Raw genomic sequence first — 22,300 nt, 5'->3', positions numbered from 1 at the left:
ACCACATGGGAGGATGTGAGAAGCTTGAGTGAGACAAACAGCATGCAAATTTTGTGCTTATGAGAGCACGAGGATAGAGAAGCATCGTTAAAATTGTATGTTTACCCCGTGTTTTTACAGAGTTGAGCATTTCTTAAAACAATTTTGCATCACATAACCCCACAGCCTCCCCCCCCTTTTTGTTATTGCTTTTAGATGAAGAAAGGAAAATGTATCTATTCAAGAAGTGCAGGTACACACAGGATCAGGGTCGCTTTTCTGTAAATGTTAGTTTTGGGAAACAAGCAGTTAGGTGCATGAGATCGGAACAGTACCTGCAGTCATCGAAGGTGGTTCCAGGTGAAGAGAGGGCCAGACGTTTGCGTAGGTCGTCCCTTTCGCGTGTCACGTGTCTCAGCTGGAACAGAACGGTCTCCATCTTCTCGTTCACCTGGTGGCTTTCCATGTGGGCAGGCGGAGGGGAGGAGGCTTGACCAGGAGTACCTGTGGGAGTCAGCATGTCACTGGTGGCATGTGGCATTTAAAAAGCTCGAACGATGGCGGTGTTAAAGCAGCTTCATTGCCTTCTTTAAAATGCTCAGTCAAGCCATGGATAGTGTACAACTGAGGTGTGCTTTCAAAAGATATCTAGACTGTTTATTTCAGTAAAAACTTGACCAGAAAGAATAAATAAAACACCAAGAAAATACCGAACCAATCAAAAGCTGTCAGCTGTGGCTACTAGGCTGAAAATCTATGCTCTCCTTTTCAGCAAGATATAAGAAACACCTTCACTAGTGACCTACTTGAAGCCAAAAACCAGTTAAATATTGTACTTCATTATTCATCTACCTTGCTGCTGTATTTATTAACCTCACTACTTGTAAATTTATGACACAGATATCAACCAACTGATACGGATTCCATTTCTTTTCGCTAGTATGAAACCGTCAAATCCTCTCTCCCTCAGAGAATGACTAAATGAAACAGGTCTGTGTGTGTGTGCGCGCGTGTGTGCGTTGTGTTTCTAAATCCTTCTCACATCTGTGTAATCACTTGCATGTGCTCAGAGTCTAAACAGCCAGCAACTGACTATTATTTATAAAACTGTGGTTGGTTCCTCAGAACAGTCAGTGTTTTTTTTTTTTTTTTCTCTTTAGGAATATAATCTTTTTTCTTTGACATTTCTTTATCTTAAATCTGTACACCCCCATGAGTCACACTCACCTAAGCTGCTGAGAGAGCTGCTGCTTTCTGAGTCTGACGGCATGGTGGACAAGACGCTGTAAGTGGACCCTGTGAGGGGAACAAAAACATTAAAGTCAGCTCTGAGTGTACTCGACCATGTCTGCATTATAGTCAGATGATTATCTCCAGCATTGTATGGTACATCAAGGCTCTACAGCTTGGGTTACATTCAGGAGCCTTTACTGAAAAAAGGCCAGCTGGAGGAATAATAAGGTGGGACTTTCCCCAACTTGGGATGACGGGCCTGTGGGCTGACAGCAGAGTGTAGCTAATTATCAGTTGGGCAGGGAGCTTGAATACTGACTAGCCAGGGCCCCAAAGAGGCTGCAGCCTTAGAGCTTCTCCTTTTATCTCCTCTGACAACATCACACTGCCCCCCCTGTGAAAGCCCCTTCTTTTATAGCCTACAGTGATTCATAATTAACTGTACAGAAAGGAAGCTTCAGTACAACAGTACGCATTATGAAGACGATCATGTTATCTGACAAACAAATGTAAAAGTAATTCTTGAGGAAAATCTGAAGGGCTACAACTAGAACAGCTTGTTTTCATTCATGGCAATTCACTTATTTATTTTTCCAATTATACGATTTAGGCCACTATGCGTAAAATTTACATAACAGGAAATCTGAAGAAATAGAGCTGGACCGCCATTACTTTCTCCATCTAGTAACTCAAGTGGACAGTGTGACCAACAGTTATTTTTTATATAGGTATATCTGCAATTTCGTTTCGGCAAGCCATCATTTTGTCGATGAAACATCTAAATAATGTTAAACATACACATTGTACTTTATGAAATTTCACTGTGGCGTCATCTAATTCATTGTTTTATTGGACAAACAGTCAAAATCCAAGAGATATGCAATTTTACTGTCAAAGTTGACAAAGAAAATCTTTGTCAAGTCTTAAATCAGAGAAGCTGGAACATAACATTTATGGTTTATTTGCAAAAAATGAATCAAAAAATGAATCACTTATCAAAATAGTTCAGCATTCATTTCATCTAAATCAGCTAGTTTCTTAATTGGTCAATTATTGCTGCTACAATGCAGAATCAGAAGTCTTCAAGCTGTCAATATAAATAAAAATACAGAAAACCAAGCAAATGTTTGGCATTTTGCCTAACTGAAAGCCATTAATAGATTAGCAAAACTGCGGTAATTAATGTTCAGTTGATTCAGCACTGCTCAGCCATTTACTCTTTGTCTGATAAGTTCCCCTACACAGAGTGTTTCAGAAAATGGGAATCTTAATGATGCTTGAGAGGTTTAAAAGACTGCACAGGCCTTGATCAAACAGCCAGCAGTGCACATTTACTGAGATCTTACTTGGCTGTGGAATGAGCAGCTTATAGTTCAGTTAAATCAGCAACTTCCATCCCTGATGTAAAGTCTAGTGTAGACTTGGAGCAGGAGCATGACAAACGATCCTATTTACCCACGTCCCAGTACTCTAAATCAATCCCTGGCTGGCTGAGTTCCCACTATTTAAAGGAGACTATGAGTTGAGACTACAAGGAGCCCAGCTAACATGGCTCACCCCTCTTTTTCCCAGCGAAGGACTAAAAGAAAAAGGGAAAAAAAAGACTGATGTGCCTCAGGAACCGTGGCATCCCATGGATCAAGCTCTCTTTGTTCTCGCTCTAGCTTAAGTTTCCCATGACTCGGAGCAGAGAGTGCCTCAATGGGCAAGGTGCACTGTGTCATAGCTCCCTCACTTTTCTGCTTCATGGAAGTCATATGACCAGGACCTCGCTGTGGTCTGACCTTCACCACTCAAGTATCTCATTTAGGTTGATCTCTTAGTTACAGTCACAGCCTCTTGATGATCTTTAGACATTTTTCTCTGGAGTACCAAAAATACTTCACAAGAACAAAAGTGAAAGAGGGAGGAGACTGTCTTTTGTAGGAGAGTTTGGTCTGTGGATGAACACCATTTATCTTAAAGTTTAAAACATGAGCTCTGATACAAAGTGCTGATACTATCCAAAAATCACATCTGGCACGCTGCTCCACTGATAATGAATGGAAAAACACTGAATACAGTGCCCTTTCCAAGGAAGCTGGAGCATGTTCCTACTCTGCTCTGACAGCTGTACAATAAGTTAAATATCATTATATATAGGTGTAAAGAGTCCATAAGGAAACTCTGAACAACTTTGGCATAAGTAACTTCAGGAAATGTTACAGATTAACATCTTGTCAATTTGTCACCTAGTTTCAGTAAGTCATAACGCAAAACATTTACTCAGCAAGATAATTTAACAAACATGAATCAAAAGCTAAAATCTGAAGTGATATGCTCACTCAAGCAGACATTAACCAGCACTTATGAAATTCTATCAACTTGTTCATATGAAATGCAAATTAGTGAAATCTATCCGTATTATATACATACAATAATATGCAGAAACACTACAAAATGTCACATAAGAAACATTAAATATATTTTTCCTACTTTAGCCTGATGTCCACATGTTACCCATGAAAAATGACACTGGTAAATAAGATTTTTTTTCTTTCATCATTGCACAGAGAAGAACAAAATGAAGTCGTTGCATATTCCAGCTTGTCAGAGGTCAAACTCAGCCACACTACAGCGCCTCTGCAGCATATTAGGGTTAAAGGCCTTGCTCAATTGCCCATCAGTGGCAGCTTTGCTTGAACCCACAACCTTCTGATCAGTAGCCCAAAACTTCAACCACTGAGCCCCCCCACTACATTTGTAATATGAAATGTTTCAACATAGTGTACATATAATGTCAAATACTATGTGAATGAAAGTCCTTTTCTAAGATTTAGCTTACATTGCTAACTTTAGTCAGCTTGTCGATCGTTCGGTTAGTCTTTGCGTAGAGCAGATATTCAGTGTCTGAACTCTGGTGATTCCTTATCTTGTCCCCATCTTCCAGTCAGAATTTCAATTAGTCCAGTACTTTGGCTTATTTGTCCAACAGTAACGGATTTGTTTACAATTAGCATTTAACCTGAAGACCTGCCATTGCTAGCAAAGCAGCAACTGTAACTTCAGTCTTCAATCTGTGTCAACACAAGACAGGTTCATGAACAGCAAAGAGTGTAGGTCAGTCGTGTTTTGGCAGAGCTCAAAATACAACACACAGTCACTAATGACACATGTAAAACAAGTAATTAGAATTTGAGCATGCATGTGTAGAAGAACTTTTGATTGAAAAAAATGCAACTAAAATGCCATCTCTGTAGACATTTGACATTCTTGTGTAAAAACAATATCCAGTAAAATCCATTTTGACATAAAAGTTAATGAGGCACTGATTCTGCAATAACTACTGTCTGTGGCAGCAGTTCAACTCCACTGGAAACAAACTGGACTCTCTAAAGGCCTTCTCCCTACTAAAATCAAGAATGAAAGATATAAAGAAATACAGCCGCCTCGCATATTTTACACTGCAACTGCAAAACACCCAGTCTTACGTCGCAGGGCCGCAGCACAGCCAAGTGAACACACCAGTCACGATACACACCCTTATAATGTGCTGTCTTCGTGTTATTGTTCCTGAAGAAAAGGTGAGAACAATCTGTAAACAAAGGTCTTTACTGTCAAGCCCTGAAGCTACAGTTATATAAAACTATAGAGCATCTTATTTTTATTAAAATACAAAAAGGCCCTCTGAAAAACACACCTTGTTCAGCATTCTGAGCATCATTTTCACATCAAAGTCAATATTTTGGAGCTCCGTGATCATTTTGAAAGGCTACATTTAGCGTTTCTATTGCTGACATTTAAGAATGTCCTGGGATACACTTGCAAAGCTCACATTTATTGATAATACTTTAAAAGATGATCTAGCTCTTTCACCCTTTGGGACTTCAAGTGACTTGGGAGTAACTAGATCAGGCTGCTGACTGCGCATATTATTTGAAAACATACTAGGCTGTAGCAAGCTACTGTTTTCCTGGGGAAAGGCCCTTCTTTTGGCTGTGTAGTGGAGGAACCTGTCTGCCCAGTAGCAAAAGCCAGCTCAGCCCATTTGTGTCCTGTGTGACTACCAGCAGGGAGTTGCACACTGCATCACGCTGCTGCGACGAGCCCAGAACACGCTCAGGTACAAACCTTTCCGGCAGCAGAAAGTCCACCAGTACTCAGGTTTAGACTCTCTGCACAACTGCAAAATGCAGGGCAAAAATGAAAAAACAAACAAACACAGAAGTCAGTCTGCAGCTTCTGTTCTCCTATAAATAATGGCAAGATAAATGCATAATTAACACCTCACAGTTCAGCTTAGTGACTATGACACAAAAGCTGAGTCAAGAAAGTGCACCATTTAATTTGTTTTTTGATGTACAAAAGTGTAGTTGAGGTCCAGAGCAAGAACTGTGCACCAACAGTATACTACTTATGAAGGGAGAGCAAAAAGTTCTGGGATATAAATGAAAACCATATCAGCTTACACAGAATTTAAGGACAAATTTATTAGCATCATAAAAACGGCAAGTGCATTTGGGATTTATCTGTGGAGAAGAAAGGCACATTTGGAAATATTCATTGCAGAGTGGAAAAGAGTGACTGATTCACATATACGGTGAATGGACTGTAGAGGAGAGTAAAAACATCCTAAATCATCAGACAGTAGGCAGAGATACGTTCCATCTCAACTGCTTTTTATGTGAATGAACGAAATCACTGCAACACAGTAGATAAAATTAGGGTGAAACATAGAAGACATCCAGGTGGAATCTGTGGTATGTTAGGATGTTAAATTGTGTGTAAATGTGCATTATCTCAAAACAAAAGTCTTTTATGTTAAAGTAGAATAAGATTTAATGTGTCGGTCGTTGTCATTCTATTAAAAGCTGTCTGATCAGTATAATGAAATACTATTCTGAATTCATTTTAGTGCCACAAGAACTGCAAAGTTTTGCTAATCCATGGTATTTTTCCCATATACCGTTCATTTGGGATTGGACTGTCGATTAGTCAAATGCAATGTGAAGAAGTCAATTTGGGTTCAAGGTAACTATGACGAGCATCTTTCAACACTTCATAGAACAAAAGAGGATGATGGTAATAGTTTGTTGGAGCCCTTCTGAGCAACTTCAGCACTTTGATCTGTAAGATAAACTCCCAGAGCCCAAACAGTTAGGTGCAATTAATAAAATAGTCATTTACTGATGAATTGACAATGAATAAATGCATAAAAAATGCAAAACAAACTGACATCTCACTCTCCATTGTACTGCCTCTTGCACATGACGCTATTGTAAATCACTGAGCAGGGTGCATTAACACACATTTAATACTTCACTCATTCATTTGACTTTGACAGTAAGTTATTGATTCTCCCTCTTTCACACACAGACACGCACTCTTCAGATTGCCCTGTCTGTCACTAAATTGATTGTTTAGCTCTTTTTTTGAGTCCATTAAATACTTTCACAAAAGGCTGTGCTTTTAGTGACATGGCAAATGAAACAAGCACTGTAGTGTGCGTGTAAAAAGGCATCAGGTCACATGCTTGTGCAGTTTTCTCCCTCTCCCTCTATATGCTTGCCCAAAGGAAAAGTCATGCCCTTCATCAAGTTGTCATATGGTCAATAGCTCTGCAGTTAGTTAGATCATGCTCTGGGGGGAGGATCGAAAACAGGTTGGATCAGAACCAAAAATCAAGACAACTGGGACTCCAAGCAAAGTAAACAGTAATTAAAATTAATACTGCCACATTAAAACTTATTTAACATGGCGTTTTCCCTCTTTCCGTGGATTGTATTGCGATATTAATTGAATAACAACACTGTGATTGTCTCCTACCGGTTGTGTGATCCACCGGTCCGATGCCATTGAGCAGAACCGAGTGCAGGTGAGGGTGCGTCGCTTCCAGAGCCGAGCAAAACTCTGCGAAATGGTCCCTGTCCTTACTTATGAGTATCTTCAGCAGAAGGTCCACTTTTTCCGAGTTGGAGGAGCAGTTGTGTCCCAGCTCGTAGCGTTCAGACTGGCTGAGGGTCCCGCAGTGAGCCAAAACATCCACAACTCGGTCCGCATCTGTTACCGACTCCACCAAGTTCTGGTAGCATTTCTCCAACAACTCTTTATGTTTGGGCTCCATCTCCTCTCTTCTCCCCCTCCTCCTCCTCCTCCTCTCTCTCCGTTTCGGTTTAGCTTCGGGGGGGGGGGGACAAAAACCCAGCTTCTTAATCTTTCTGGTAGTCAACTTCACTTCGGACTACTTACCGAAACTCTCCCAGTCGGGACGGGTTTGAGCCCGAACTGAAGGATACACAAGAAGTAGCCATATTTGTTGCCCAAGGCTGTTGACTGCGCGAAGATGACAACACATTTTCACCCACCGCAGCTCCGTCCTTCTCGAAAAAAAAAAACAGAAAAGAAAAAATAAACGACGTCCCTGCCTCTTTAAGCCCCGCTCTGCTTCGAAAGCGACGCAGTCCTTAAATGAAGTCCTCTCGGCGTGTTTTGAAAGTGTTGAAACTCTGGAGGAGCCCTTTCTGTGCGGCTGAAAACTCCGCCATGTCTCACCGTCAAGCAGCTGGAGCTCACTGCCAATCATAGTTCCGTACAATGGACATTTAAGGTAAACGTGGGCGGGGCTTCGCTCTCAGACGCACCTGGTCCCCCAACAACACAATTAACATCATAAGTTAAAGGCTAATACTTCAATTATGTTCTTCTTGGTGCAATTTACTCGTTCTGGTGGAAGAATCCATTATTTCCGCAAAAAAAGCCCAGTGTAAGCAAAATGCACATACTGCATCGTAAGTTAATTATGCAGAATTATGCAAAATGGCCCTGTGAGTATTATATTATTGGAGTTTATTTGCACTATTTCATGCAATATGCAATTCTAATAAGCTCAACATAATGGCCAGTCAAGTGCAGTCAAGTTACCATGACTTACGTATGAAAACAGTTAATAAAAAATCAAATAAAAAAATTGAACTATTCTGAAAAAGGGCTTTTACAAATTTCAACAATGAGATTCACACCATACAGAGTTATTTATGATGTGACTGTACCTCGGTAATCCAAACATTAAGAATTAAAAACCTTCAAATATTAAGGAAAATACAATTTTCGAACTTTATCTGACAATAATCTTGTTAAGGCTAAGATCCTATATTTATATATGTAGATATACATATACGTATGTTTATGTACAGTTTCTAAAATTGCATATAGAATACTTTTTAATGATTTTTATTATTATAGAGGCTAACAGAGCAAGCAATACAAGCCCTCAGTTTTAAGATTGTTCATTTAAATATTTCAGCTTCATTTCAATTTCTAATGTTGCTCCACAAAAGTTCATATTTTTAAATATATGTAAATGTGTGTGTGTGTGTGTGTGTTCTTGTACTTGCTACATGGTGAGTACCATTTTCTGCATTTAACTATCAAAGTGAGGACATTTTTACAAAGTGAGGACATTTTGGCCGGTCCTCACTTTGAAACAGCCATGTTTGAGGGTGAAGACTTGTTTTTAGAGAACAGGTATGAATTGAGGTTTGGTTAGGGTTAGGGTAAGGATTAGGGTTAGGCGATCAGTTGTGACGGTTAAGGTTAGGGTAAGGCTCAAGGAAATGCATTATGCCTATGGATGTCCTCACTAAGATAGAAGTACAAACATGTGTGTGTGTGTGTGTGTGTGTGTGTGTGTGTGTGTGTGTGTGTGTGTGTGTGTGTGTGTGTGTGTGTGTGTGTGTGTGTGTGAACCCAATGAATCCAAGGATTTCTTAGATTCCCGCTCAGTGAGCTTTCTTTTTATTCCCTTTTGTTTTATTTATTTTGTCATTGAGTGATCGATTAATAATTAAACTCAAGCTGTCAAAAAAATGTCGTGGAGTCAAAAAGTGCACCCTTTTCCTCTGAACTGTTTTGGACTACAAATATAAAATGGCATGAAATGGAGATATTCAAGCGAAGAACCTCAAATCTGTTTACTCTGCTAGCTTTGCCAGATTTGTTTGTTTGAGTTAAACATATTTACTAGAATTTTACAAATACTGAATTCCCTGCTTGGGATTTCATTTTCCCTTCTGTCTGCAATTTTTTCATTTTAATTCATTGGCCTCAGAGTAGTCACTTTGAAGTGTTTTCAAATGCAGTTATTGAGTTTGTCATACATTTACATACAACATCAAAGCTCTGGCTTCACACCTTCCGTCCCCTGGAGGACTGGCCAACATTCATAAACATGCATTCACAAGCTGAGGAAACATAATGTGTGAGAGCCTGGTTTACAGTAGAACAAATCTAGAGTGAGATTGCAAACAAAATTATAACAAGTGATCCTTTATGATTCATGTCATACAGATACAGTAGTCCAGGAACTGTTGCCCTACATTATGAATCAGCCCTGAGTGGTGTATTTAAGCATTTACAAATTGTGGTAAACCATCACTTTATCCACCTAGCGGCTACATGAAATTAAAAGCATGAAAGCAGCCTGCACTATTATTTCCAAAAATTCAATATGAGGTTTCCAGAGTTCATCATTGTCTCATATGTAATGCATTGATATACCGTATGTAACAAAATTGCACATAGTGGCATTTCTGCAGTGTTTTTTTTTAGTGTACAGTGAATTATCTGCTGCAGATTTTGGCCATAATCGTCTAAAATTGGGCTCCTACCTCCACATGGTGCCACAAGATCAATCCGAAGGGTCACAAGATTAAGAACGATTAAGAAAAAGAATATCTCTGTTACAGAAAATAACTTGTTTTCTATTAGTTTTCTCCCTGTCTTGTGGGACGCTGATGCTTCAGGCGTCAAAAGTTACTAAAATGAAAGTGTTTGTTTAAATTGATCATTATCCAAAGAGATCACAAGGCAGTTTGGACTAAGGACTTAACTTGAGAAATCTCCGAGGCTGATCCAAAATCATATAATAATGCAATTTGAATTTATCTTTCTAATGTTTGCAATGATCACATTATTTTTTACTGTTGTGACTTTAAAAAGCTGACTGATGACATAATGCAATTAAATGCCAATATAGACAAAGTATGTATTGATTATGGTGACTTGGTTCTAACCTAATGTCATTTTTTATCTCTTTTTTGGTCCCATATCTTACAAGTCATACATGTGTATGGTGGTTATTCGGATCATACCAAGTCTCAATGTCTCATAAAGGCATTCTAAATAAAGAAAAACTTCAAAAACACAGTGAAAAATTAAGCAAACTGCATTCCAAATCATACATTTATTGATATGGACTTATTTGTCTAGTGAGTCCAGTTAATAATACAGTGCATGTATTCTACACTCCTGAATAGGCTATTATTTTATTAAAACAAAAATCCAGCAGCTTTTTAGTTCATGATTTGATCTCTTCCTTTAGAGCAGATTATACCTCTGGATCGTAGTTGCCTGTTTCTCATTTGGATTGTCCCCCGACACAGCTGCGCCGCTCTATGAGCTTTCTTCTGCTCCACATAATCTAGCAGATCTCAGAGGAGGCAGATGTCACATGAAACTGAAATCCTTAAGAATCAAATAATCTAAAAGCAGACAATGAAATTACATGTAAGATCAGTTCAGACACGGCAGAAGTGAAAAAACATGCGAGCCTTGTGTACCACAATTGCAGACAGTGCTCTGTGTTATTAAGAAGCTGCGGTGTATGGCCTTTATGAGGATTGTGACTCTCATCCGGAACCAGCTAGAGCATACAGGGCCAGGCTTTATTAAAGCCCAACATGGTACACAGTGTGCCTATACATTTCCCCACTTAAGTTTGAACCAGCTCTAACAATGTAATTGGTAATGTAACATCCCAACTAATTTCTTCTCCCTGTGGGGAAAATGGGCTGCACAGTGGAGTAGTGGTTAGCACTTTCGCCTTGCAGCAAGAACATCTCTGGTTCAAATACTGGCTTGTGCCTGGGCTCTTTCTGCATGGAGTTTGCATGTTCTCCCTGTGCATGCGTGGGTTTTCTCCGGGTACTCCGGCTTCCTCCCACAGTCCACAAATATGCTGCGTTGAATTGCTTACTCTAAACTGCCCATAGGTGTGAATGAGAGAGTGATTGTCTGTCTGTATATGTAGCCCTGCGACAGACTGGCGACCTGTCCAGGGTGTCCCCTGCCTTCGCCCGAGTCATCTGAGATAGGCTCCAGCCCCCCCGCAACCCTAGTGAGGATAAAGCGGTGTATAGAGAATGGATGGATGTGGGGAAAATCCTTTTGGTGCTCACCAAGAAAAACTAGTTGGAATGTTTAGAAATTATGCAAATTCCTAAAACCATCATGCTAGATTAAAAATGGAGCTGCTATGTGCATAAGGCATCCTTTCTTGTGCTGTTGTTTTGCAATGAAAACATTAAATAGGGTTATATACCACAAGCCCCCGCAGGCTGCAGCTCTGCAGGGTGGATGGCGATATCTGCTGCTACATCTCATTATGTGTTGTTCATCTAATCCTCAGGTTTGTAATTTACTTATATGCACTCATGAAGTTTAAAGCTTCAAGGATTATGTGCCTGGCAACCAAATGTCACTTAGCTGCACATTCCTCGCTGGTCGGCCGCAGAAAATCCACAGCAAATCAAGAATTTGGTCAACACTTCCTTCTGCTGATTGTCTGTTAGACAGTGTTATCATTAGAGGATATGAAGTAAGGTAAAGCATGTACTAATCCTAATAAATCTTTAATGAGTGTTTATCAGTTGTCAAAATGCTTCATTTAGGTGTATGTGAAGGAGTTGCCTTTAAATAATCATACAAAACACAGATAATTTGCCATCAGAGGGAATCTAAAATGAGAATTCATGTAAGAGATGAGTCACATTTTCCATCATAGACAACTTAAAATTAGCTCAAGTGTCACTTATGTGAAAAAGAAAAAGAAGTTTGAGAGCTAATTTAAGGCTGCACTGATGTGAACAGATGCGACTGATTGACATGAATCCTGTCTGCATTTTTCCACTAAGACAGCCTGCTCTGAGTGTGGCCAAGCCCCAGAAAGGGTGCATCCCGCTATCACATCCACATGTTAATAATTTAAGCACTTTGTCTAGAAATCAGGATCAGGGAAGTGCTCTGTTTTGTCTCTTGAAGTAAAAGCGAGCCAAATGGAAGGTCCCCTCTGATTTCCTTCTGACCTATATATTTCAGAAGGTATGTGCGCAAACAATCTTCGCCAGAGAGAAAATACATTAATACCACATCAAATATTTATTCCTCTTTGTCCTCCAGCTGGTTGGGGTCCTTTTATTCTGAGTGTAGATGACAAACAGCGAAGTTAGAAAGGTGTACTAGAAGCGAGGCCCGATGAAGTCCTTTGTATCACCAGCTCATTCCCTCCAAGGATGCACTTCTGAGGCCAGTGAACACACCAGAAAGAGGACTTTAAGGATATCCGCGTTTTCACTATGGACACTATTTACAGCCTTGAGAAAAGCTCTGGAGCTGCAAAACCATACCTGGAAATTTACTCCCCTCCGTCACATTGTACAACAAAGCACACACGACTTATGTAAGCTGCATTACTTCCACCTTTTAACAGAGGATGCTGCTCGTGATGCTCAGAGGAGGGGGGTGGGAGCGCAACGACTAGCTGTAGTGCAGAGCGAGGTGGTGCAAACGAGACTGGCTTTGAAATGGAAATTGCTCATTGTGTTGTCGGCTCAGAACAGCAAATCCACAGTCAGCGTTTCATGCAAAACACATGATCCCATTTCACAAAGACAATCCAGATGAGCCAAAATGTTTTTGATTTTTTTTTTTTAATTGAAATGAGAAGTGGCTATTTTTAAAAGCCATCCACTGAACTGCAACCAGTATTCGGTTGCAACCATAATGGACAAGTAGATATCGAAAGAGATACACTGTTCAAAACAAAACTCCAAGTCAGCAGGCAAAACAATCACACACATAAGTGAGAAATGATGTGAACCCAGAGCCCTCTACTGGCGGTAAAACATACCAACCAGTTCAGACAACTGTGAGATATGTAAACAAAATACTAAGAAACAATGTAAAGATTACATTTCTGCAGCCATTACAAGAATGATTATAGATTGTTTGCAAGATATACCACAGTGAGACATCGACAAGCTCCACCAGTTTAACACAGTAGCGCTCACAAAGGCACAAAGACTTCCCGTCTTTCGACTTTGGCTTCTCAGCACTGAGTGAAAGTTAACATTATAAATGCTGAACTATGATTGTAAAAGGTATGAATCATTTGCATAGACTTGCAAGCAGGAGTACAATTCGAGTTAGTTCATATACAAAGATGAGACGCCTTTTGTAGATAATTACTTCATACATTCAAAAATTACCTAAACTTTAAACGTGATCCTCTAAACAAGTATCAAGTGATCATAAATGCTGTGCGAGATAGAATGGCCTGACACATCTTTGTAAATACTTAAACACAGTTGAAATGTTGGCATCGCCTCACAGAAATAATGCAAAAAAAAGGTATTAAATCATTCCTTGTGTGGGTAATTTATATATATTACATCATATAAATGGCACATTTGCCTCGTTCTTCACTTTAAGTTCTTTCATTTTCAAATTGGATTTTCTTTAAAGATAATTCCAAATTGATATAGACTTCGGGTTTTAGGGCATTGTAGTACATTCTTAATGTTATTCTATGGTGTAGAGTTAGTTTACCTTCATTACAGCAATATAAGTACAATATTGAGTATGAAATGTTTAGGCACACACATTTTGCTCGATATGATTCCACCTAATACCCAATAATGATTAAGGTGTCTACTGCATCTTTTTAAATCAGACTTTTCAATCTTCTACTGTATATCATATGTACGGTAGCAAAATAAAATAAAAAAAAATTCACTGTAGTCATCGACAAAGTGAATTTAACTGCATGCATCACAAGGGATACAAGGTCCTATAACATTGTTTCAGTCTGGACGTATAGAGGTCATCTTCCCGTCTTTTTAGTCGCTTCCTCCGCACAGCTTCAACAGCAGCTTCTTGTAATCACCAGAGGTATCACTCTAAAGAAACAGAAAATACACAACATGAAAAGGAATACAGTGGCTGAAAGTTTGACTGAAAAAATGTCATTGCTAGTAGGACTTACTGAGATGGCAGTGTACAGTGATTTTCCGTAGGTCCTCAGATACTCCTGTCTGATGTCCAACATGTCGATCTCAGAGCGGGACACCATGATGCGGATCAGGGTTCTGTCCTTGGTCCCTGCTCCCTGTCAACACATCCCCAAGTGTCAAATCATTTATGTCTCCCTCCACAATGTCACAGCAGGAAACAGCTGGTTTGTAGTAATCACAGAGACGATAAACGCCGGGTGTACCTTCATGGCCTTGTGGAGCCTTTCTGCAAAGTAGCCCGGGGTGTTCTTGATGCATTTCACTAGAATATAAGAGCAGAGATTGATGTTCGTCACTACAATTAAGAAAACCAGACAAAAACGCCAACTAAGAAGATATAACCAATGTGACAAAACCATATTTGATAAGAAAAGGCATTCAAAGACTGAGCAGATGGGACAGCATTAAACATTATATTGGTTTTTAAATTGTATGACACCAATTTACCTCACATGTACGGAACAGAGTCCTCATAGCAGACTAGATGACTAGATAGTAGTATAATAAGAACAGCTGCATGTGCATAGTGTCTGCAGGTATTGGTGTGTGTGTCTGCGAGGGAGTGTGAAAATGATTATCTAAAATGTCTGGAACACTTTTAGTATTACTCAGGTTATTCTAGAACGCCTTTGAGATGTTGGTCTGTCTATAATAAGTTAATATAGATTGTTTTTTTCTTCTATTGTCTAAATGACACATTTGTGTGCAGTCATTTCACCATTTTAGTTTTTACACCACAAAGCAAGTTTGACAAAGCCAGGCTTTATCTGTGTCAGGTGGCTCGACAAAACCTAAAACAGTAGTCAGTGATAATGGGTATCATGGTGATAGCGATGAACTTTCTTCATACATTTAGGATTTCACCTTCAGACTGTGTGCATTCACGTAATAGGCCGCTTCTTCTGCGTGAAATGGACCAATGGTGTCCCGCCTACTTCGGTCAATAGGTTTTTATAATGGCGAGATAAGAGGAATATAAAAATTTATGACAGTAAAAAAAACACTCCTACTGCAAACAGTGGAAAGCAGGTTTGCTGGTAGGAAACTGGTAATCATGTGATAAGATCACAGCTGCACATTTGAGCTGGTAAACTTTAAACTTCATACATATTACTGTTGCATTTAAACATGATGTGATGTACTGAGATGCATTTAGTTCTAACACCGGCCCATTATGAAGGCTATCACTTTAGCATTTGGCTGAGCCAAATTAAAACGAATGTTACTGATTGATTATTCTCTGTAATAAATACCAACAGAATAATCAATGTGCTATGGTGTTCTCTATTAGCTGCAGTACCAGCAGAGTAAAACAGACAGGACAGCAAGTCAGGACCAAGTATAAAAACACATTAATGCATTTTCTGCATCACCAATTGAATATGTGTGCGAGACTGTAACTGCACGGCTTTGCTCAGAGGGATTACCAACGCATGGCCTGACAGGTTTGCAGATATAACATTTACCCTAAACTGAGAATCTGCATCACTCACAGAGAACCAGCAGAAAACGATTCGGTTAAAGGGGGACGCTGCTTACAGTCGATTTAATTATAATATTTTATTTTTGAACATATCCTACTCTGAACCAGGTTAGCTCCACAATATGAGTTACCAAGGAGGTCTACCAGGTAAAAAGAGAGCCACTTTTGCAACCCTGAAAACTCTGGCTTTAGCTCATCACACCTCGTGAACTGACTTATCTCCCTTTGTAGAACACCTCTAAGGAAAGGCTCGCAAAACCAGCTCAAACACCGACTTCAACATTTTTTGGAAAACCTCTTCAGTTTGGTTGACGTTTTTAAAACCCAGAGGACTTACCCACAGCTACCATGCCAGACTCCAAATTCCCAGACATTTCCCTGCAGACACTCTTCTCAATGTCCCTCCCACACATCTGCTGGTACTCCTGGAAGACTAATAAAGACAAGAATCGCAAGCAGGACGGTTACAGTCATAATATTTGAAGAGATTAAGACACTGGAGAAACGAAGCAGAAGTCTTGGATGGAGGACGACAAACACTCTTGTGGAAATGCAGTAATGTTGAAAGCATACACACCTGCCCGAAGGTGAGGCTTGCTGCGAGCACACAGGATGGCATTAAACTGAGACTCGTCAGTTCCCACTTTATTTTCCCCGGCAGCATACAATTTCTGAGGGAGAGAGAAAAGAGGATCAGGTTTTTGCGAACACTTTCCAAAAAGATTACAACACTAAACCAAAGTCAAAAACAAGTACTTGAGCATCCTGTTTGGCCAATGAGATGTCAACAGTCTCCCTTTCATCACGGTTTCCCTGCACAGAATGAAAGAAAGTGGTGTTCTCGTTAAAACAACATCCCGTGGGAGGAGCACAGCAGCAGCATCAAACTTAACTTTACTTCAGCTGGTATGCGTTTTGTGAGAACTTATCGTATATCAAATGTAAAACAGCAGCTACCTGAGAGAGAGAAATGAGGAGCCTGCGGAAGTGACCAGAGGTGTCGCTGCTGATGGCGTCCTCCAGGCTCTTCCCATACTCTGAAAGCAAGGTGGAGCTTTTTAGAAAAATGTATTCATTTGTGTAAGATTTGCATTTTGGTGAGGCATCATATTTTCAAGGGCCATTATCCAAGTGTAGATAGAAGTTAAATAAAACTTCTGAGCTTGCATCAACCTGTTTTCACTTTCAAACTGATTTGCAACACAAGTTAGTAGTAAAATACTTCAATTTGATCAAATTACATCACTGCAGCTACAACATAAAACATGAGGTCTGAGCAGGTGACTTTCAACTACTAATCTCTAACATTGTGAAAAGCAGACAGTTGCAAGGCTCGATATTATTTTAAACAAAAAACAACTGAATCAAAAGTATCATAAATGCCAAGATCACAACTAACCAGCTTTGTAGATTCTGTTTATTTCCTGAATCTCTGCATTGGAGCGTGAAGACAAAATCTCAATCAGACAAGCCTCATCAGTTCCAGCGCCCTGAAATATAAGACAAAAAAAGACATTTAAAGGCACACCTACTTCATAGAGTAAATATGATAAACATTCATTTAGTCATCCGTCATTATCTGGCATTGAGTTGCACTGTTTCCCCCCTTATTTTCCTATTACATAGTGAGAGATACAATGTAGTCTGGGCAACATAACTGAGAGTGAAGCATTTGCTGAGACAACAACTTGAGGTTCCAACCTTTATAGCCTCTCTGAGTTCAGATGCATCAAAGTGCGCCGGGGTCTGCAACATGGCAAGAGCCAGATCCTCAAAGTCTCCAGTGAGCTCAGACTTCAGATCACGTTTTAAATCCTGAGAGTAAAAACAAAAAAATGCGAGTTAAAAGTCAGCTATGATATAACAGCCATATGGAAGCAATGAAAAGCTATTTCAGCTGTGCAAAAAACAAGCCAAAGCAGCATTATTTTTCATACAAACCTTCCCATAAGTGGTTTTGTAAGCTGCTACCATTGGAACCCGCTGCTTGTTGGTACGACTTCCCAGAAGCTCAATAATGGCATTTTCATCGGTGCCTGTTGAAGAGGAGTCGTTTTTAGAATCAATTTATAATGTGTAACAACAGAATGAGCAAATGAAACTCCGATGGACGAGGAATGGTAATGCTTTGGATGGGTTTAACATACTCAGATGGTGATATTTACTGACCAAAACCCTTCATGGCCTTGCGAAGCACTTCAACATCCCTCAGAGGATCAGCACCTGGAAAATCCTTAATAGAACCCCTGTAACCTCTCTGTCAAAGCAAAACAAATTAAAACAATAAGATGAAATGCCACACAGTTACAAAGGTGTTTAAGCTGTCTGTGCATTGCTATGTAGTTAATGATTATCATCTTACAGGAATGGCAGGTGCCTGAGGGTTGGATGGAACTCCACCTCCATATGCAGGCATCGAGGGGCTAGTTGCAGGCGCCCCGGGGTAGTTTGGCATGGGTTGGCCAGGGGCTGGGCCCCCTGGGTGTCCCTGCTGAGCTCCTCCTGGCTGCAAACAAAAGACAGCTGTAAGTGCTAAGTACATGGTGACAAACTACATATAGAACAAACACGGTTCAAGCAGAGCTGCTGAAGATAAGGCGATTTCAGCAAACAAGAGATTTAGCCTAAGTCAGTCCATATGTTATTAGTGAGTTGGCACGTCTGGGGTGAAGAATTAGAAAAGAATTTAAGTACCGCTCCATAGCCAGCTGGTGCTGCACCCCAGCCTCCACCTGCAAGAAAAATATTGACATAACACTCAAAATGTAATTTAATTAAGGAACAAAACTTTTCCTTTACCGAACATATGTACTTGGTTGTGTTTATAAACTTTATATAGTAGATTTCCTGCAGTCTCACCTGCTGGAGGCACAGAAGGATAGCCGCCTGCTCCAGGTTGTGGTGGGTATCCACCTGCCTGAGGAGGGAAGCCTCCAGCTGGGGCAGGGTAGCCACCAGCCTGGGGAGGGAAGCCCCCTGCTGCTGGGGGGTAACCTCCTGCTGCTGGAGGGAAACCGCTTGCTGCCGGAGGGAAACCGCTTGCTGCCGGAGGGAAACCGCCAGCCTGAGGTGGGTATCCACCTGCCTGTGGGGGGTAGCCTCCCGCCTGTGGGGGGTAGCCACCTGCTGCTGGTGGGTAACCTCCTGCTGCCGGAGGGTAGCCGCCTGCTTGGGGTGGATAGCCCCCTGACTGAGGTGGGTAGCCCCCTGCTTGGGGTGGGTATCCGCCAGACTGAGGAGGGTAACCTGGGTAGCTCATCTTCAGAACCTGGAGGTGACATGAAGTTGTGGTCCATCACTAGGATGTACATTTGAGAGAAGTCATCCAGGCCATTTTAACCACAGAACTTTTATAAGGAACTGTTTTTGAAATTGAGGAATTTGTATTTTAGGCTTCCTGAAGAACAAAACTTCTTGTAGATTACACTGAGGGGGAACTTATTAGAGAGGAAAAAAACAATCAATAAGAAAGTGTTCACATCTTACCACTTCCACCTGCTTGTTGTTTCCCTGCCATAAAATGCTAAAACAGAAGTGTGTTTATGATTTCTAACAGGTTTCTCTTCCCCTTTCTCAATAAAGACCAAAGTAAACATTACATAATATAAACAAGCAAAAGTTAGCAAACCTTTTCAGTTACACATTTTTGGTCAGATCCCATGAACTGTAATATGTCATTTGAGCTACACAGCTGTTTAAGTGCCTCTATGTCATTGCATAACTAACTAAAATAGTCATTACAGCTTCCTGTAGTGAATAGCAATGAGTGATTGAAAATTCTGTTTGTTTACATGCACATAGAAAACAAGCAACTGATGGTTATGATGACAGCAGAGCAAGAAGTTCATGCTCTTTAAGTCAGAATCTGTAGCAAGGGAGAAGTTTCCTTATTGCGCAATGCATTGGAATTTTACACAAAAAACAACTCTCTGACTACACACAGCGATTTATTCAGTCAAGCAATTTCGCTGTTAAAATACAACTTGTGCAGAGTTAGTCGTTTTAGATTTAATGGATTTTACTCAAAGAAGAAAGAGCACCAAGGTCACTGGGTTACACAGACATAAACAAACAGTGCTAGTGGTGGTTTCCTGACTTGGATGGTTGGCCCTCCCTGTTGCTTTCCAGTGCTCTTCCTTGAACTGGTGAGGCTTTCACGAGTTGTAGTAAACAACACGATCTCTACGACAGAGGACACTTGCAGCCCCCCAAGGGACACATATGACCGGGGAAATCAAGATTATATTGTATCTGACAGTATACAAAAACATTCCAGAATTTAACAACAAAAATAACCGTTTAACTATGTGATAGAGCTAGTTTTAAAATAAAAACTCACTTGTATGCCTCACGCCCTTTATTCAGATTGGACTTTTCCGGAGAGACCTCAAACTCTCCTAATGTGACAAGAGCATCGCAGGCCTTTGATTTCTAAACTCGCTAACTAGCCTCAAGCTCCTAAATTGCCTACATGACTGTATGCAATAAATAGGTGTGCACTGTGGATGAAGTCCACCTTAAACAACCTTAAGTGACATTTAACTCCAACATGTCCTCTGATGTCCAAGGGCTGGAACCGACCTGCGGTCCGTTAACGTTACATAATACTTTCGAACGAAGTTCATATTTAGCATTTAGCATCCAGTCTGACAGACGAAGAAAAGATTAAAATAAGTAAGCCAAGTGTTAGTATTCAGTGTTGGAGACCTGTTATGACTTCTAATATGTAGAAATTCAGTCGTTTGTAGCTGTTCGGCAACGTTACCGTTTAACACCTCAGCACTGTTTAATCAGGCGAGGCTAATTTCCTGCATTCCACAGTTAGCGAGATAAGCTAGCAGACACAGCTAAGTTTACTGAAGCGCTTTGTTATGCTTCGAATATAACGCAGAAAATGCACTTTTTTCAGTATTACAGGGCAAAAATAAAGATTAGATCAACTCACTTACCAGATGCGGGCGTCAGATCCAGGAAGAGACGAGCAGAGAGAGCAGCCTGAAGGTGGGTGGGTCCTCAGCATTGTTTCCGTCCTGCTGCTGCAGCAGGAATCAACCTTTCCACTGTTATTATCCCCAGGCTGGAGTCACAGTCTGCTGTTGACTCACTTTCCCATGATGAGCTCCTTTCACCACAGGGAATATGTTCTCTTTAATCCAATAAATGATTTTTGTTTCCTGGGTGACAAAACAGATGTTGTCATTGCTGTCATGAGGGAATCTGTCATTTATTTTAATATATTGACCAATAGAGATCAAATAAAATTGATAGTTTAATTTCGTAACAGATCACACACCCTGAAAAGACTTTATTAAAGTCCCTTTGTGGTCATTTCATTAAACAGCTAAACATTCATTTCTGTGTATCAAAGTTATTTATTTTTCTTTCCATTACAATCCAACCTTAAAGTTCACATATGGTTAAAATCTATTATGCTTATTATGTTTTTTGTTGCTATAAACTTGGAGTTGTTAAGTAAAAGCTGTTCTACAGGTATGAAGATATTTATTTTTTCCGTTTCTCAAGTCCTCCCACAAATCCTTTAGTTTGACAATACCAGTTTGACTTTTACTTTACTGTACACCAGCTAAGGAACGAATAGTTTTAGCTCAGACTTTATAAAATTAATTTCTTTTCTTTTGTTTTCAAATCTCTTAAACTGCTTCTGCTAGCTCCACAAGCAAAATGTTCCGCTGTTGGCTGCAAGAGTAAACACAAGGCTCTTCATGCACTCGCAGCATCCGAGGAAGTTAAAATCCAGTCTATTATTTGACATTCAATGGCAATGTCACCACGCCGCAGACAACAGTAAATAACACATTCCTATTGATTTTAAATTGGTCTCAATGTTTCGATCATTTCTAAATGTCTCTCAGTGTTACAGCTTCCACAGAGCAGTGGGCATACGATCAAAGCTGTTGGCAATGTTAGCTATATTAGCAGCACAACATGCAAACAGCAACCCAGATTCAGCCAGTGTTTACTTCTCTTTGCTTCTCTATTGATCTCTGTAGTCACATGTACTAAATTCCAAATAAAGTTGTTCTCATTTATGTATTTTTTGGTTTCTGTTGCCACTCTATATGAAACAGTGACTGAAAAGCAGTTAATTAAGACCACACCACAGTAATTTTATACCAGGAACATTGTCTGACCAAAACACTATATATTTGAGGTATAAAAAAAAACTACAGCAGATGCAGAGAAAGTTTTTAGATCAGGGCTAAAACCAGGGGTTATACAGTTTTGGTAAAATTAGCCATCTTTGCTGTATTCTGAGCTGAAAAATTGAAAGCCCAACATATGACCTTTATAATGACTTGGATGTAGCTCGATGCAGTTACTTCCTGCATAGAGTCCAGATAGATTTATAAAGTCCCCGCCTCTGCTCAAACACCGTAAAACCTTATCTACGCTGCACAATGTCAAGTTGTAAAATTGGAGCCATTCAGCCATACATGTTTGAACAGGTCACTGTTTTTCAAAAAGGAGAATGATACAA

General features: G+C 40.1%; 2 protein-coding genes across 5 annotated transcripts in view; both read right to left on the bottom strand.

Moving 5' to 3' along the window:
- Positions 1-7,766, bottom strand: part of LOC110958239 (disks large homolog 5-like) — a 46,813-nt gene extending 39,047 nt beyond the window's left edge. For 2 of the 3 annotated variants that reach the window (XM_051939436.1, XM_022204686.2), the window contains exons 1-3: positions 7,018-7,766; positions 1,207-1,275; positions 315-483 (exon numbers count right to left, since the gene is read on the bottom strand). In XM_051939436.1, the coding sequence (XP_051795396.1) occupies positions 315-483; positions 1,207-1,275; positions 7,018-7,315 (536 nt within the window). In that variant the 5' untranslated portion in view covers positions 7,316-7,766. The remainder of the gene's footprint in view (positions 1-314; positions 484-1,206; positions 1,276-7,017) is intronic. The other variant, XM_051939437.1, reaches the window with a different exon arrangement.
- Positions 7,767-12,937: 5,171 nt separating this feature from the next.
- anxa11b (annexin A11b) lies at positions 12,938-20,893 on the bottom strand. Of its 2 annotated transcripts, none has more exons than XM_022204688.2 (15): positions 20,751-20,893; positions 18,661-19,069; positions 18,496-18,533; positions 18,164-18,307; positions 17,971-18,058; positions 17,743-17,837; positions 17,503-17,616; positions 17,201-17,291; positions 16,759-16,838; positions 16,558-16,614; positions 16,379-16,472; positions 16,139-16,234; positions 14,522-14,580; positions 14,291-14,413; positions 12,938-14,204 (listed from the first exon to the last, which is right to left on the bottom strand). In XM_022204688.2, exons 2-15 carry the CDS (start codon positions 19,058-19,060, stop codon positions 14,145-14,147), a joined length of 1,539 nt encoding a protein of 512 aa, XP_022060380.2. In that variant the 5' UTR covers positions 19,061-19,069; positions 20,751-20,893; the 3' UTR covers positions 12,938-14,144. The 2 variants fall into 2 exon arrangements, with proteins under 2 accessions (XP_022060380.2, XP_051795564.1); XM_051939604.1 differs by having other exon boundaries at positions 20,747-20,869.
- Between the last annotated feature and the right edge of the window lie 1,407 nt (positions 20,894-22,300).

Source organism: Acanthochromis polyacanthus, chromosome 19 (genome assembly GCF_021347895.1).
Source record: "Acanthochromis polyacanthus isolate Apoly-LR-REF ecotype Palm Island chromosome 19, KAUST_Apoly_ChrSc, whole genome shotgun sequence".
In the NCBI taxonomy this organism is placed as follows: Eukaryota; Metazoa; Chordata; class Actinopteri; family Pomacentridae; genus Acanthochromis; species Acanthochromis polyacanthus.
This window is presented reverse-complemented; position numbering and strand designations above follow the sequence as displayed.

What these genes read in the sequence shown, in the direction of transcription:
- anxa11b (XM_022204688.2), bottom strand. Translation starts at nt 19,060, where the DNA reads ATGAGCTACCCAGGTTACCCTCCTCAGTCTGGCGGATACCCACCCCAA. An exon ending in TCCTCATTTCTCTCTCTCAG is followed by an intron (nt 16,615 to 16,758) that starts GTAGCTGCTGTT and finishes CATTCTGTGCAG; the next exon opens with GGAAACCGTGATGAAAGGGA. An exon ending in CACTGTACACTGCCATCTCA is followed by an intron (nt 14,205 to 14,290) that starts GTAAGTCCTACT and finishes CTGTTTCTTTAG; the next exon opens with AGTGATACCTCTGGTGATTA.